Raw genomic sequence first — 17,692 nt, forward strand, 5'->3', positions numbered from 1 at the left:
GATATTTACCAGTCACTTTTCGGTGAAGGAAAACATCGTGAGGAAACCGGAATAATCCCAATAAGGGCCTAGTTTTCCCTCTGGGTTAGAAGGTCAGATGTCAGTCGCTTTCGCCTACGCCAATTCTGGGGATTAGTTGGCATGGCATGAGCCGCCAAAAATGCGGGATTACGTGAGGAATAAAATTTTTGTTTCTTTCAATTTCGAAGAAATTACTAGAAAAGTATGACTAATAAGTTTCTTAACACACCAACGGAGCGGCAGCTAACGTTCGCTTCATGACAATCTGCGCACTTTACGAGTTATCTCCTGAGAGGAATAAGGATTTAACGTTTCTGGTGATGCTTCCACACACTGCCGCTTGCCAAAACTGTGTAAATTTACTTAGATGGATTCTACCATCACATAAATAATAAGCTTAGTAAAGATATATTATACTGGTTGCAATTTTATGTATTACTGCACATAAACAGGTCACATAAAACGGACAAAACAAAAATTAAAATATTATGTACAAAGGCGAACTTACCCCTAAAAGGGATCTCTTCCAGCTAACCTTTGAAAACATGCGAAAGGATCAAACACTAACAGTTTTATCGTGTCATGCGTCACTCGCATTCCTGTTAGAAAGTGACGACCAAACGCGACCATCATAGGGTCGTAGGGTCGTAGAATTTGGCAGACCACCGGATTGGTCCCGGTCCGGTCTATGTAAATCAAACGTAATGTCATGGATAATCGAATTTAAACTGTCGTGAGACATACTAACATTATAATAATTTTTCATTTCTCATGCTGTGAAAGAGGGTCATTGTTGTTCTAAAAGTTGCGCAGAAAATGATACGTTTCTGCACTAGAGCATTTTAGATTCCAAGTACGATTTTTTTTACGATAAGCAATTGAAATTTGGGTCTAATTGGATTTGTTATACAAAATCAATTCTGATAATTTGACTCTCCATTCCATAAATAACGATACTTTTGCCTAAATTGTTAATTGTAAGTACCCTAAAAAAATACTGTAAAAATTTATATTTAGTCATGTTTTTAAAAAAACACATGCATTTTACTTTCCTCGTATTCAAAATGAAAAGTAGAGTGTTTAACTCGGGTGAAAGGCATCATTTCAGCCTCGGACTATTGGCGCTCGAACGCAAGAAATGAGTGCCTTTCATCCCTTGGTTAGATTGTGAATCTACTATACATGAGTCTAAATCGTAAAATTATTTTAATGTAATGTCATGGATCACACAAATATCATGCTTTTTATTTTATTTGCAGATACTCTTGAAGATAGCGAGAAAAGGCATAGACGCAAACAACATAGTGAGGAATGCCACTCTAATACACAGCCTAGACTTTATTGATTTGCTAAAGTAAGTACCAAAGTAAATACTTACATAAGGTTAAGTGTTGAAAAACATCTTAGTATTCTTTTAGGGTTCCGTACCCAAAGGGTAAAACGGGACCCTATTACTAAGACTTCGCTGTCCGTCCGTCCGTCCGTCCGTCCGTCCGTCTGTCTGTCACCAGGCTGTATCTCACGAACCGTGATAGCTAGACAGTTGAAATTTTCACAGATGATGTATTTCTGTTGCCGCTATAACAACAAATACTAAAAACAGAATATAATAAAGATTTAAATGGGGCTCCCATACAACAAACGTGATTTTTGACCAAAGTTAAGCAACGTCGGGAGTGGTCAGTACTGGGATGGGTGTCCGTTTTTTTTTTTTGCTTTTTTTTCGTTTTTTTTTGCATTATGGTACGGAACCCTTCGTGCGCGAGTCCGACTCGCACTTGCCCGGTTTTTCAGCCATTACTTACTACCAGACATGGTAAATTTTATAGCATTTTCGATGCAGCGGAGTGGTGTTAACGGAATTGGTATCAACAATTTCAACCCTAATGATTAAGTAGCGTTACAGGATAACCTTAATTTACCATTTCAGTTGGAATTATCTATACCAATTCCGTTAACACCACTCCGGTGCACCAAAATTGCTATAAAATTTACGATGTCTGCTAAGTAGTAAGCATATTATTTACCTACTAATAAAACCAAACGGTGATTTTCGTATCCTACCGACTGCGCCATGTAAAATATAATAATAAGATGCAGAAGACGGTGATCTTGGACACGGCGCGGATAGTCCGCCGGTTCCTCTCTCTGCAGCCCTGACCACCGGTAGCTTGGGCCTTCCCCCCTGCTGCTGGCGGCACCCTAGGTTAGGTTTTTTTATAATGTGTTTATATGTATTTTTTATTGTTTTGTAAGTGTTTTTATATTCAACTTTTATATTCATATTATAAAAACCCTAGCCTAAGAAGGATGATGAATAAAGAGAATAATAATAATAAAATTCTATATTGTGCACTACTAAAGAAAAGTACATTATACAAAAAAAAATGACAGGACTTAAATTAGTAGGTAACAACAGGCGGACTTATCGCTATAAAGCGATCTCTTCCAAACAACCTTTAGATAGCGAATCAGTGGCACGAATTAAGCTATTGGGCAGTGCTAAACAAAAATAGAAAAAATATCCTTATAATACGCTAACTTTAAATATGTATTGTGACGGAGGAATAAATAACACACGTAAGCTTAAATTGAGAAAAGCGTTGATCTACCCACACATGAAAGTAATATTTGCTTTCGCTTGCTCAGGTATCAATATTAACAAGGGGTTTAATAACAAGTTTGCCCCTTTCAACTTATAAGACAAATAACTATCGTTTATGAAAATAATTTAAAATTGTAAACGTAGGTACAGTCACCATCAGATATATCGGAGCGGCCATGATCTTCACAAATATCTGAACACGTCTCTATTACCAAGACATTAGAGTGCGTGTTCAGATATTTTTGAGCACCTCGGCCGCTCCGATATATCTGATGGCGACTGTACCTACCTACTTTTTAAAACTATTTTAATTTTAATAGATTACTTATAGTTACTACATACTTGAGGAAAATACCAATTTTCGTGAAAGAATTCTTGGAACGTCTCGACCTAAATTGGAAATGCCTTTAGTTCATTGATTAACGCGAAGAATAGGGTTCGTGTAATGGCATAGAAAACTTTATAGCCTCTGTAACATGTGCAGAAGTGGACCTGTAAAAACCGGCCAAGTGCGAGTTGGACTCGCGTACGAAAGGGTTCCGTACCATTACGCAAAAAACGGCAAAAAAATCACAATTGGTGTATGGGAGCCCCACTTATATATTTACTTTATTCTGTTTTTAGTATTTGTTACAATTAAATACATCATCTATAAAAATGTCAACTGTCTAGCTATCACGGTTCATGAGATACAACCTGGTGACAGACAGGCAGACGGACAGACAAACGGACAGACGGGTAGAAGAATCTTAGTAATAGGATCCCGTTTTTCCCTTGGGTTACGGAACCCTAAAAATGTAGTCAGGGTTAGTTTACAACGTTTTAGTAAGATACAGTATTTAATTTATTTTCACCACACCAACTGGTAAAGGCTCTTTTGATTGTTCAAAAACCGATAGCAAAGTTGCATTTTATTCACATGTTAGGCAAAGTAATCGACTGCAAATTTTGAGTTGTTTTCTTAGAGTTTTCTTATGTTCGCTGATAGAATTGACTTTTAAGTGATGATTTTGAATGATAAATATTGAATAACATTCATTTTGAATGCTTTGATTTTGTTTGATATTTTACAGTTAGTATTTTCCTTGTGTTGGTGTGGTGAACATTTTTGTCTTTTACTCAGTGGCAAAAATTAGTTTAACCCTCTCCCCTTTTTTTGAACCCTACAAAGTTATTTACATTTTAAATTGCCACATTGGCGGGACGACTTGGACGCATTCTACCCCAAATGGTGGGAAAATGCCGATGACAGGGTCGAGTGGCAAAACGAGGGGAGGCCTTTGCCCAGCAGTGGGACACCAAAGTAGGCTAGGAAAAAAAAAAAAAAAAAAAAAAATTGCCACATGTCATGTCATTCAATACGATCTACTTGCTAGGGTTGAAAGTTGAAACATACAGATTTTCGCATTAATGTTTAACAAACTGGATCTCAAAAACGGTTGGAAATATTAATGTGATAAATAAGTGAATATTAGGTCATTACCTATGAAATTGGCGTTTTGTTCGGAGAATTTCAACGAAACACGAATTTCCATACAATTAATTTTGCGGATATTTTTTTGATGGCTAATTCAAACCAAACAAAATTTTTCCAGTAATTTTTGACACCTTTAAGGTATGTTTTCAATATCTCCATTTCTTGAAAATTGGTACCATTAGAAAAATATAAGTAATTTTAATACTCGAACCGACAGCACATGAAAAGACTTATTTTCAAGGCTTAATTCTGAACACTTAACAATAAAAAATAACAATTAATTGTATGTAAAATCGTTGTTTATTGAGTGCACTGTAGTTTTATTGTAATTGTGTATGTACTTTTGTAAAAAAAAAAAACTAGGATCAGACTTATATCTATGAACAAAAACGCCAATTTCATAGGTAAGGACCTAATAATAAAGTACGTAGCCTGAACAATTCCCAGTTGCCAGTACCCAGTTTGTTTAAGAATTAATTGCTTATATTCTTTATTAATTGTGTAATTTTTGACATTGGATTTCTGTGTTTGTGACCTGTGTAAAGGAAGATAATAAATGTGAAGTAGTCAGATTATTAATAATTCCCAGTTTGGGTAATAGTCAATCGTTCTGTTCCACCCAATATTAATACGTATAACTGACTAACCAATATATTTCCAGTACGATGACTCAACTGGAATACGCGTCGCTGAGCAAGCTGTTCGACGACATGGTGCTAGGCACCAGCTACGACGTCGAAACGTCGAGGAACATCTTCCTGGAGGTGCTGCCGCAAGTGCGCACGCATGCGTGCGCGCTGCTTGTCAAATATCTCGTCACGGAGCAGAAGGTATGTTGTCATATTTCTATGAAAATATTTTAATTTGTGTTTTTTTACGAGACACACTATTTTTACAACTATAAATGAAATAAATGTCATAATATACTAAAGAGAAAAAAAAAACCGGAAAAGTGCGAGTCAGACTCGCCCACCGAGGGTGCCATACTTTTTAGTATTTGCTATTAAAGCGGCAACAGAAATACATCATCTGTGAAAATTTCAACTGTAGCTATCACGGTTCATGAGTTACAGCCTGGTGGTAGACAGACGGACTGGCAGACAGATGGATAGACAGACAGTCGGACAGACGGACTGTAGAGTCTTAGTAATAGGGTCCCGTTTTTACCTTGACTATGTTTTTTTCGCAGGAGAAAATCGAAGACGCCACAATCCTCTCCCTCATCAGAAAACTACCCTTCAACGTGGCCAACTACTCGAGCAGCCTCCTCGCGGACCTGGAGGTGTTCACCAAGCTCGGCCTGGACTCCTCCAGGGAGATCCGACACGCCGCCATCTTGAGCTTCGCCACGCTCGCGCACAAAACTAGGAGAGCGTTGCAGCAGGAGAAACAAGATCTGTTTGATAATATTGTGGTGAAGTACTTCAGGATGTATAGCGGTGAGTTGTCTCTCTCTCTATCTTTCTTTTTCTCTCTATCTCTTTCTCTCTCTGTGTTGCTTTCTCTCTCAATATAATGCGTTGAACCGTTGTGCATGAGGCGTTTTGTATCCAATTTATACGTTGGGTTTTTTTTTTTAATTTTAGTTATAATTATCTATCCATTCGCGACTTAAATAACAATAAATAAATATGTAGAGAGACTCTCGCTATGTAGTTGGATCAAGGGTCAGATGCAGAAGGCGGTGATCTTGGACACGGCGCGGATAGCCCGCCGGCACCTCTCTCTGCAGCCCTGACCACCGGTACCTTGGGTCTTGCCCCGCTGCCGGCGGCACCCTAGGTTAGGTTTTTTATATTGTGTTTATATCTTTTTTGTAATGTCTTGTAAGTATCATTTTATATTGTACGTTTACACTCACATTGTAAAGCCCTAACCTAAGACCCAAGATAAATAAAGAAAATAAACATCTTATTAATCCACAGACTGTCCACAATACATCGACCGCATGGTGTGGCTCCAAGGCCTCTGCAACCTCGGCTATTCAGCAGACTCGTACACTAGAACCGTGTACATGTCCAAGAAGAGCAATAGGCACGAACGGCTTTGGGCGGCGTTGGCTGACGGGAGCTCACGTCCGCCGCCGGCGTATGGATATGGTCGTAATGTTAATGATTATTCGGTAAGTTGTAAATATTGACCGAAAACCATAATATTGACCTTACACCTGGTCAATATTATGGTTTTCGGGGGGGGCGTCGGGTAAACGGCATATTGTGGGAAACGCCGGTGTGGGCTTAGTGGGTAGGCTCCTCCCCCTCTTTTCACAATTGAAAAGAGCTGGGAGATGAGAGTCCCACATACCCCCCCATAATAGGCCCACCTCAGGGCCATGGGGACGATGATTAACAGCATTCCCACATCGACAAAAAAATAAGGTCAATATTATGGTACCATCAAGCTAATCTGATGATGGACACAGGAGGTGGCCATAGGAACTCTGGGATAAAACAAAGCAACCAAATTGTGTTTGGGTTTGCAAAAATTGTCTCGATGACTATTAATTGCTGTTGAAAGAAAAGTACAGTCAGCGATAAAAACTTGGTATCAGAAAAGAAAAAAAAAATCATTTCTCTCCCTAGATTATCCCTAGTTACCAAGGAAATGTCAGTCGTATATAACACTAGCAGATTGATCTAATAAAAACTTTTTTTTCAGGTACTACAATCGTCTCTACCGATAATAATAGACGACACAGAACACATACAACTGCGAATAGCGGCTTTACACGCTCTACTCCGCTCCGACATACGCGCAAGCGATTTCCTATACATACACAACTACATTAAGAATTCAAATAACAACCAGTTGAAGCGTTTCTGGTATACGACAGTGAAGAGTCTGGAGAAATGTAAGCTGTACAACGAATATAAGGCGGCGTAAGTATTTAAAAAAAAAAAAATTATTTCAGAAAAAAAAATAACTAATATTAAAAAAAAACCGGACAAGTGCGAGTTGGACTCGCCCACCGAGAGTTCCGTACTTTTGAGTATTTGTTGTTATAGCGACAACAGAAATACACCATCTGTGAAAATTTCAACTGTCTATTACGGTTTCTGAGATACAGCCTGGTGACAGACAGACGGACGGACAGACGGACAGTGGAGTCTTGGTAATAGGGTCCTGTTTTTACCCTTTAGGTACGGAACCCTAAAAACGGAGTACAGCTAGATTATACGAGAGAACTTACAAATGTAGTGCATAATTATTTTCCATCGTAGGTATTTTCACGGAAACGTACGAACGTGTCTTGCTATTTCAGTCAGTCTCGGTACAAAAAGTTTTAAGGTTAACTGAAGTAGCATGACAAATACGAACGTTTCCGAGAAAACACGATGGTAAACAATTATGCACTACTTCTGTACCATTTCATGACTTATTGTTTTAGTTGCGAAAGTAAAAATATGAAATATTTCTTTATCTTTCCTTTATGTTTCTTTTTTTGTCTGTTACCTTCGTGATTATTTCTCACTTGATGGTCTCATCGGAAGATCAGCGCTGGAAGTCGCCAGCAACATGCTGAGATGGCGCCATTTCGTGACACTTTATTTTTCACTATGTTTTTTTCTACGTCTGTCTATTGTCCGTGTGTTCACGAATGAAAAACTATTCTAGTCCATGGGGTCCCAGCGCGCATAAGTTGTTCGCAGAAATCGCAAAGCGTCTGGTTGACGTAACTGGTGACCGAAGAGCTGGCGGCTACCTCGCACAACGAATCAGCATTGCGATACAGCGAGGAAATGCTGCCAGCATCCTTGGCACAATGCCTCAAGGGCCTATTTCATTAGATTTAAGCTAGTTATTAATTTCTTTTAGTAATACCACTATATATATCTTGTTTGTAAATAAATGACTATCTTCTATTCTATAAATATATTTTTCAAGGTCATACTATGTGCCGTTCGTGGCTAGTAAGGTTTCGAACCCGGACTCCACGTACTGGGCGACCAACAACTACATAGTCAGCACTAACGACGAGGTGGCTGCCGCTTTACAGGTACCTGTCAAAATAAACTGAAATAAATGTCATTTACTAAGAAAAAGTGACCAAGGCCTCCAGCGCCCCAGGCTGGAATCGAACCAGCGTCCTCAGCTACCGCGGCAGGTGCCTGTGCCATTCGGCCACCGGGCCACTGCGGCATAGGTCGATTTTTTCCAAGTATATGCACTTCTTGCTGAAGGCTTATGTCTTACTTAAATTTGTCGATACCTGTGTATTAACCTACAGGTACTTAGAGCCAAATATCATAATTTCTTATTATAGTACGTCTATGGTTTTTTTTAAATAGCATGTTATAGTGTCCCACTGCTGGGCAAAGGCCTCTCGCCTTGATTTGCACGACTCCTGTTGTCGAGCTTTTTCCGGCCAGTTATTAATTAAGGTGTCTAAGTCGCCCGCCATCTTCGTCTGGGCCTGCCACATCCGCGCTTATTTTGCGGCATCCACTTGGTGGCTATACTTAGCCCACCTATCCGGATGTATGGTTTTAACTATTCTAAATATCATTTATATCTTAATTTATTCGTATAAAATGTGTCATTTTGTACAGTTCATGAGTGTTGGAGAGCCAACCAGCGCGCTGCCAGCATTCGCGGCTGTCAAACTGTCTACGGGCGGACGGCGGCCGCACCATATAGCGGTAACTCCCTACTATAGCCTCCTGCCCCTGACATACAAATGACAAACTCAAAATTTGCCACTGAAATTTGAACCTACAGTTCAAGGAATAAAGTTGATTTTTATTTGTTTGAAAATTATACGAAAACTAAAGAAATGCGACTCTGTTCCAACTGAATATGGTTTAAATTTCATTGAACTGAAGAGGTGCTATAGGTAGGACTTTGGGCCTTAAGAGGATAGGCTATGTGGCATGTCATACACACACAAAAATGATAGTAGATATAATTATAACGTTTTACAGAGGTAGTGGATAATTTTCCATCGTGTTTTCACGGAAACGTACGAATGTGTCTTGTTATTTCAGTCAGTCTCGGTACAAAAAGTACTGAGGTTGACTAATAAAGTGGCGTGACAAATACGAACGTTTCCGAGAAAATACGATGGAAAACAATTATGCATTGCATCTGTAACCTTTTATTTAACGTGGAATGTTCCTTTGTAATATACAGGGTGTTTGATCCATCGTTTGCCAAATTAGAATGGCGGATAAGTGGGGTAGTTTTCTATCTTTTCACGTCCTTGAAAAATCTTCAGGGCCGACTCGTTTTCAACTTAAATGAAAAAAAAAGCAAGTGGTAGAGATATGCAACGTTTATTGCGTTCCGACATCGGTCACATTTCCCGCGTTTCGCGCCTAAGTTTTTTTTAAAAACGGTCTCCCACTAATAAGGTGCGTTCACATTTAATTCCAATTTGATAGACAGAACCAAACACAAATTAACTATAGACGCGACTTGACGTCGGAACCTAACAGCTTTTGTGCTATGTAAGAAGGAGATAGCACCTTTAACTAAATTTACGAAAAATAAGTTTTAAACCTTCACAACCAGCAAAAAAAACTTTCGTCGCTGAAAAAAAACTCGCGTGTGGATAGGCAAAGGGGATTTCAAAGGAGATTACAGCGTCAATGTTTAGGCATCGATAATTTTTGCCTGTTGCGTCCGTTACAAAACTTTGGGAAAAAATTAAGTTCATGAAAGGTTCTTTTGGAATTATTGTACATCATTAGAAAGAGGACAGAACACAGAATTTTGTAAACTAATTTCAAGAACGTGGTCTCTTTTTGTTTTTTTTTTAATTGGACTCAAAGTTGACCTTGGTGTACCTTTTACATGTTGTAAAACATTTGAGGGTTAATAAAAAAAAAACTAGAGGTTAAATGTCGGTAATTTTGATTTTTATAAAACCGTTTAACGTTAGACATCACGACGCAATAAACGTTGCATCTCTCTACTACTAACTTGTTTTAAAATTTAAGTTTAAACGAGTCGGCCCTGAAGATTTTTCAAAAACAACAAAAAAAGCAAAAAAAAAATACTCGTGGGCTCAAAATTTTTTATAAGGGCGTCAAAAGATAGAAAACTACCCCACTTAACCGCCATGTTAATTTGGCAAACGATGGACCAAACCCCCTGTATATGTTGTGGTCAAATCTTGCAAGCTTCCCATAATTCGATTGAGCTGAATCTTCACACACAGTATATGTAATCGAGCTGATCTGATGATGGACACAGGAGGTGGCTCCTATGATCTCTATGATAATACAACGCAAACTCATTGTGTTCGGGTTTGTTAGAATTGTCTCGATGAGTATTACTTCCCTGTTGAAAGCAAAATACAATCATCGATAAAAGCGAATCAAATAAGCGATAAGTATATAATCAAAAACCGGACAAGTACGAGTCGGACTCGCCCACCGAGGGTTCCGTTTTTTTAGTATTTGTTGTTATAGCGGCAACATAAATACATCATCTGAGAAAATTTCAACTGACTAGCTATCACGGTTCATTGAGCTACAGCCTGGTGACAGACAGACGGACTGCGGAGTCTTAATAATAGGAGCCCATTTTTACCCTTTGGGTACGGAACCCCTAAAAATAAAACAACTTTTTGGACAGATATACGTAATAGCAGAAGGCGTAACGACGAACATGTTCAAGAAAATACATACGATCAACGAAAAGGAACTCAAGATTGAGAATCTGGTGGAGGTTCTGAGGTCCTTTAAAGTGCCTTCAACGCCGCCAGAGGAGGTAATTTTAGTTTATTTTTGTACATCAATCATAGAGAAATAAGCAAGAAATAAGTAAGCATAGAGTGCTAACTCCATACATCAGTTTTCTTACCAAAACGCGGGATATTTTGCAGTCGACTCCTAGCGTCAAGTAGCGGATTTATCAGTACCGCTACTTGACACTAGATGTCACGAGTAGAGTTCCGGTTGATCCGGTTATAATATTATGATTCGGTTAAGTTATGTTCTAATGTATGGGGAAGACAAATAAATTATAGCCAGCATTCAATGAATGTAGTATGATACCTTTGGGTACGGTGCTTTACGCACACTAGTGTCCCATCCCCTCCCCCTGACGCAACCTCCCCCTTTTAACATAAAATATGTCCCGGTTGACTATTTTTTATTTTTTTTTTGATTTCACTCACCCCCCTTGTTGCACATACCTACTATTAGGGCTGATTTAGACGATGCGAGAACTCGCATGCGAGTTTCATACCATTGCGGGTTTTGATTGGTTGGTTGAATTGGACGTAATCAACAGTCCGCAATGTAATTAAAATCGCATGCGAGTTCGCGTGCCGTCTAAATCAGCCCTTATGGTCCTAACTTTTACTACCATATTTTTTATAATTACCAGGTCCACATTGACATAGTAATTAAGATTCACGACAAGACGGTCTTCGCGTCGCACGTCAACCAATCACGGTTCGATACCTGGAACGGAGAGGAAAGTAAGTCTGTCTCACTTTAAATTTTACGGTTATAATAGTTGGTTGTCTCTCTCTGTTGTTACTTTGTGCGTAATAAGGAAACGCAAAAGTTTCCTTATAATTATGGTAGTATAATCATTTGGGGCATTATCTATGAAAAGGGACCTAATTGTCGATGGCGCTTACGCCGCTCACCGTCGCGCGGCATTGTATTCATATCGGAGCTTCGTTAATAATGGCGTAAGCGCCATCGACAATAAGGTCTCTTTTCATAGATAACGTCACATTTACGGTTTTAAACTTATGAAGGGCCACTTGCACCATCCCACTAACTCAGTGTTAATCGGTTAAACCGTTAACCCAGTGTCAAATTGTACTGGTAACCATGGTAACCCCAGGTCTAACCGTCTAACCCCGGGTTAGTGAATGGTGCAAGTGGCCCTAAGGGTGTTTTATCGTTTTGTTTCAGTAACGAAATCAATAGAAGACTTCCTACGCTTTGGCAGCCACATAAACCAGCAGATAGTCTACTATCCCTTCCAAATGGATGTCAGTATACCCACAGAACTAGGTTCGTTGTCATAATCATTATTTAATAATTGACCTATAATCATCAACGTCTTCACGATCTTCGTCTCAAGAGCCATACTCGTATAAACCAGCACATGGTCTACTATCCCCTTCAGATGGACGTCACTATACCCACAGAACTAGGTTAGATGTCATTATTATCATAATTAACCTACAATCTATCATCATTAACATTATAATCACCAACATCGTCACGATCTACACCATCTACATAGTAAGTACCTATCTTCGTTTCAAGAGCCATATTATAAACCAGCAGATGGTCTACTATCCCTTTCAGATGTATATCAGTATACCTACAGAACTAGGTTCGTTGTCATCATCATCATAATTAACCTATAATCTATCATTATTAACATTATAATCATCAACATTGTCACGATCTACACCGTTTACATAGAAAGTACCTATCTTTGTTTCAAGAGCCATATGAAACAGCAGATGGTCTACTATCCCTTCCAATAGTATACCCACAGAACTAAATAGGTTCGTTGTCATCATTATCGTAATATCTTGTATCATCATTAATATTATAATCATCACAGTATTATTATACGTGCAGAATGGAGAATGAGTTGCCTCCTGAGGTATTTCCTTTGCGCTACGACATGGGATTCTTCAAGAAGCGGGTGTTTGGGGTTCTCAGGGTTGGCAACGCTTAAGTGGCTTCCTTCCTGTGCTGTTGCTTATGTCCATGGGCGACGATGACCGCTTCCCATCAGACGGCACGTCTGCTCGTTTGCTGACTATCACATAAAAAAAGAAATTAAATAAAAATCAACAACATCGTTATGATCTCCTGATGCTGACACAAGAGTATGAGTAGTATCCATCGTAATCACAGAACAAGTAATAATACGTAGGTTGTTCCATAAGTCTTGCAAAAGTGTAACTTCTTATAAAGCATCACTGTTTATACACTTATGCATGCGTTCAAACCATGTATCAAAAATGATCTTCCAGCGCTCCTCCGTGACACTGGCGCAGGCTTCATCCCATGCACTCAATAGCTCGTCATCAGTCGCAAACCGTCGTCCTTTTAACTGGCTCTTGATCAGCGGGAAGAGACCAAAATCGCACGGTGCAAGGTCGGGGCTATAAGACGGGTGGTCCAGCACAGTAAGCCCCGATTGCTCCAAAAACTCCTGAGTTCTGATCGCTCTATGAGCAGGAGCGTTATCATGGTGGAAGTGCCAACTGCCCAGTTGAGAGTTTGGCCGCAGTTTCTTCAGCTCGCAGAGGACTTGAGGCAAGCAGACCTCAGTGTACCAGGTAGCATTGACAGTCTTCTCCTTGTCTAATACAACTCTAACTACAATGCCTTCTACTCCGAAGAAAACTGCGATCATTCTTTTTTTAACTGACCTTTGTTGTTTGACCTGTGTTGGAGTTGGCTCGTCTTCGAATACCCAGATTTACCATTTTGATTTACTTGGAACGGCAAAATAGTAGAGCCAAGTTTCATGTCACGATTGAGTTAACATCCTTAGATCGGCCTGAGTTGTACTTTTTCAACATTTTCTTGCACCACTCTACTCGCGCCTTGCGCTGACTGTCGTTGAGACTGTGAGGGACCCAGAGAGAACATAACTTTTTAACTTTTAGGTCTTCGTGTAAAATTGAATTAAGTGTTGATGCACTAATCTGGAGAATCTCCTCAATCTGTCTGCACGTAATTCGCCTATTAATAGTTATCAGTTTTCTAACAGTGTCTATGTTTTCTTGGGTCCTGCTTGTAATGGGTCGGCCCGGTCTTTCGTCGTCGTCTAAATTATATTTGCCTCTTTGAAATTCCTTATACCACCTGAATGCGGTAGAAAGGGAAGGGCACTCTTTACCAAAGGCACCGAACATTTCCTCGTGGCGCTCTTGTTAAGATAATCCACGTTTGAAATTATAATAGAAAATCACTCTGTACTCGCGGTTACCGAGACTAGCCATTTTCACAAATGTTTCGATCTATTTACCGAATATCACTGCTGGCAGGCTCAACAAACACATCATGTAAGAACTTGTTATTAGTGTAGGGTTGCCATAAGTGTGGGGATTCAGACCGGGACATTTAAAGAATAGTCGGCCAAGAGCATGTCGGGCCATGCTCAGTGTAGGGTTTCCATTCTGTCAAAATAGGCCAAATGGGGGCTAATAGTAGGCAAGTATCATGTAAGTACATTATAAGCATAAGGAAGTACTTTTACTAAGAAAAGGAGATTTTTTGCAATAACGCAAACCCGACTGGACCGATCATGTTCGTTATAGTTTTCATTGAAAGTACATATTTATTAAGCTTTTGATTGACGATTTTTTTTCATATTTTTTGGACCCATTGTTCAAAAGTTAGAGAGGGGGACACACATTTTTTTTTTCAGAGCGATTATTTCCGAGAATATTTACTATATCAAAAAATTGTTTTTGAAGACCCTTATTCGTTTTGAAAGACCTATCCAACGATACCCCACACTATTGGGACAAAGCAAAAAAAATTACAAAAAATGTATTTTGTATGGGAAGTGCCCACCCCAAAAAAAATTTTTTTTATAGTTTTTCTTTTACCATTCTGTCACAATGCATGAATTATGTATCCATGCCATGCCAAATTGCAGCTTTCTAGCACTAACGACCACGGAGCAAAGCCTCGGACAGACAGACAGACATTGCGAAACTATAAGGGTTTCTAGGTGACTACGAAACCCTAAAAAGTAGTAAATGTAGAAAAAAAGGAACTTTTATTACAACAATAGGTAACTTATAAGGTTTAGCCCTTGCCTAAACACAAAACAACTTTTAACACAGTCATTAAATGCCAGCACCCCGCCAGTCGGGTTCTCTGTTTGTAGTCGCTTTTCGCTACAAAGCGGAAAATGCACGTTATATTTTTTTATATTTTACCTTGATTTTTAGTTTTTTGTTGATTTTCAATGTTATTCTAAAATTTATTTTGATCCTATTACGGGAGAAGGGCTTTAGAAATAAAAAAGAAATATGATAGTTATTTTACCATTTTTGTTTAGTTTTCAATAAAGAGGGAAGTACGAGAAAATTTCGTTACTTAACAATTGCCTAACTTGTTAAAAAAAGAACTTTAAGATAAATTTCTACAAGTAGTACATTTTCTGACATGTTTAAAATACACCTTTTTTTTCAAATTCTTTAATGAAAATTTAATGTTAAGTACGCGCTTTTTCACGCCGCGCACGTTTCCCGAAAAAGAGGCAGACCTCCGCGCCCGAGATCTGTGTTCAGCGTTGAATAAAAAGTATAAATAATGGAGATAGAGTTCTGCAAGTGTAGACTTTTTTATAGGGAATATCCTCCACTTTTATAATATTACTTTAGTTTCTTAAATATGAATACTTTTTGAGATATTGGGGAAATAAGAAATATCTACTTTTCTCCCCTTTTTAGGGTTCCGTACCCAAAGGGTAAAACGGGACCCTATTACTAAGACTTCGCTGTCCGTCCGTCCGTCCGTCCGTCCGTCCGTCTGTCACCAGGCTGTATCTCACGAACCGTGATAGCTAGACAGTTGAAATTTTCACAGATGATGTATTTCTGTTGCCGCTATAACAACAAATACTAAAAACAGAATAAAATAAAGATTTAAATGGGGCTCCCATACAACAAACGTGATTTTTGACCAAAGTTAAGCAACGTCGGGAGTGGTCAGTATTTGGATGGGTGACCGTTTTTTTTTTTGTTTTTTTTTTTGCATTATGGTACGGAACCCTTCGTGCGCGAGTCCGACTCGCACTTGCCCGGTTTTTTGTTTATTTTGTTTAATAACTTTTGATATTTTTTGTGTGCTAATAAACGCACTAATACATTTTTCTAGACAACATTACGAATCTAATGAGGTATCACACGTATTTCTAGGAGTAGTATCTCTATTTTTCACCGTTTTCAGTTTCTCGAGTAGACTAAATTTGTTGACACTGGTAACGTAAATTCGTAAAAAGTGAACGGACAAGTGTCAGCGCTTACATCGTTCTATCCACGTACGATTAGCTTAGCTAGTTACACTAGTCGTGTATTGTTGGTATATGTATAATATTAGTGGCAGATAACCATACGCTCAGTCATACATGTCAAAACTTGTTAGATTCCATCCTTTGCAAGACTTATGGAACAGCCTACATATGTTCTGTGATCGTAATATATTGATATGTATGTGTGAATGGATTAAACAAAGGATCATAAGTCTAAACCTAAATTAGCCTGAGGCATTGTTCCCAGGACACTGGCCGCGTTCCCCCTCTGCGCAGTGAGGCTGAGTTTTTGCGCAATAATGCGCAAAATCAAAATCAAAATATACTTTATTCATGTAGGCCTAGCAACAAGCTCTTATGAATCGTAATTAATCTTAATCTAATTATCAGAGCAATTTATTGATGTTAATATTATTCCATAATAAAATTGGATTATTATACATATCAAATTTAACACTAAGAATTTCACAAAAGGATCGTCAAACATTAAAAAGATTGTATAAAAAAATATTAGTCTAGAATTTCTAGAATAAAATCTAAATGTCAAAAAAAAGCATAAGTAACAAAAGAAGTAGATAGTATTACATCGGAATATCCATTTCCTCATCAATAATCAAATATACCTAATAAATAAATAATCATTTCGAATAACAATTAATCCCACGTTGTAATATCATTCATGTAGTCTTGTGTGGTATAATAAGCTTTAGAAATAAGTTTACGCTTTACATAATTCTTAAATTTATTAATAGATAATTCAGTAATATGGTTTGGAAGTTTATTATAAAATCTTACACAATTACCCATGAATGTTTTTATTTATTTTATGGAGCCGAGTGAAGGGCACTGCGAACTTATGTTTATTTCTAGTATTAATATTATGAATTTCACAATTTTTCCTAAAATTTACAATATTTTTATGTACATACAGAATATTCTCATAAATGTATTGACAGTGCACTGTCATTATGTCAATTTCCTTAAATTTATCTCTAAGTCTCTATGGTTCATTTTGTATATTGCTCGAATAGCCCTCTTCTGCAGAACAAAAATGGTATTTATCTCTGAAGCACCGCCCCACAGTAAAATACCATATGCCATAATGCTATGGAAGTAACTAAAATATACTAATCGAGCTGTTTTCACATTGGTTAACTGACGGATTTTGAAAGAGTAGCAATATGGGGACCCCACTGGAGTTTAGAATCTAAAGTTATACTTGGTTATACCAAGAAAAACTGTACTATCAACTAATTCCAATTCCTCATCCTTCACAATGACACTTGTTTGCACATGCCTTACGTTACTACTAGTGACAAACTTAATACATTTAGTCTTTTTCTCATTTAACAATAAATTATTAACATTGAACCAATTTACTACTTTTGAAATGGCATTGTTTACATCATTGTAAGCTTGTTGCTGTCGTTTGACTTTGAAAATAAGTGAGGTGTCGTCTGCAAACAATACTATATCATGGTGGGTCTTAACAAGGAATGGCAAGTCATTTATGTAGATAAGGAACAGGAAAGGCCCCAATATTGACCACTGTGGTACACCCATAGAGACCAATGACCCAGGTGATCGCTGTCCATTCACATCGA

At 38.3% G+C, this 17,692-nt stretch overlaps 1 protein-coding gene across 3 annotated transcripts in view; it reads left to right on the forward strand.

The window, feature by feature from the left end:
- The window catches only part of LOC134803231 (uncharacterized), a 48,531-nt gene that overhangs the window by 12,152 nt on the left and 18,687 nt on the right, over positions 1-17,692 (forward strand). For all 3 annotated transcript variants that reach the window (XM_063775922.1, XM_063775924.1, XM_063775923.1), the window contains 10 exons: positions 1,281-1,375; positions 4,765-4,933; positions 5,293-5,542; positions 6,029-6,225; positions 6,762-6,982; positions 7,989-8,100; positions 8,654-8,743; positions 10,683-10,817; positions 11,439-11,532; positions 11,981-12,082. In XM_063775922.1, coding sequence (XP_063631992.1) covers positions 1,281-1,375; positions 4,765-4,933; positions 5,293-5,542; positions 6,029-6,225; positions 6,762-6,982; positions 7,989-8,100; positions 8,654-8,743; positions 10,683-10,817; positions 11,439-11,532; positions 11,981-12,082 — 1,465 coding nt within the window. The remainder of the gene's footprint in view (positions 1-1,280; positions 1,376-4,764; positions 4,934-5,292; positions 5,543-6,028; positions 6,226-6,761; positions 6,983-7,988; positions 8,101-8,653; positions 8,744-10,682; positions 10,818-11,438; positions 11,533-11,980; positions 12,083-17,692) is intronic.

This window comes from Cydia splendana, chromosome 26 (genome assembly GCF_910591565.1).
Source record: "Cydia splendana chromosome 26, ilCydSple1.2, whole genome shotgun sequence".
Taxonomy (NCBI): Eukaryota; Metazoa; Arthropoda; class Insecta; order Lepidoptera; family Tortricidae; genus Cydia; species Cydia splendana.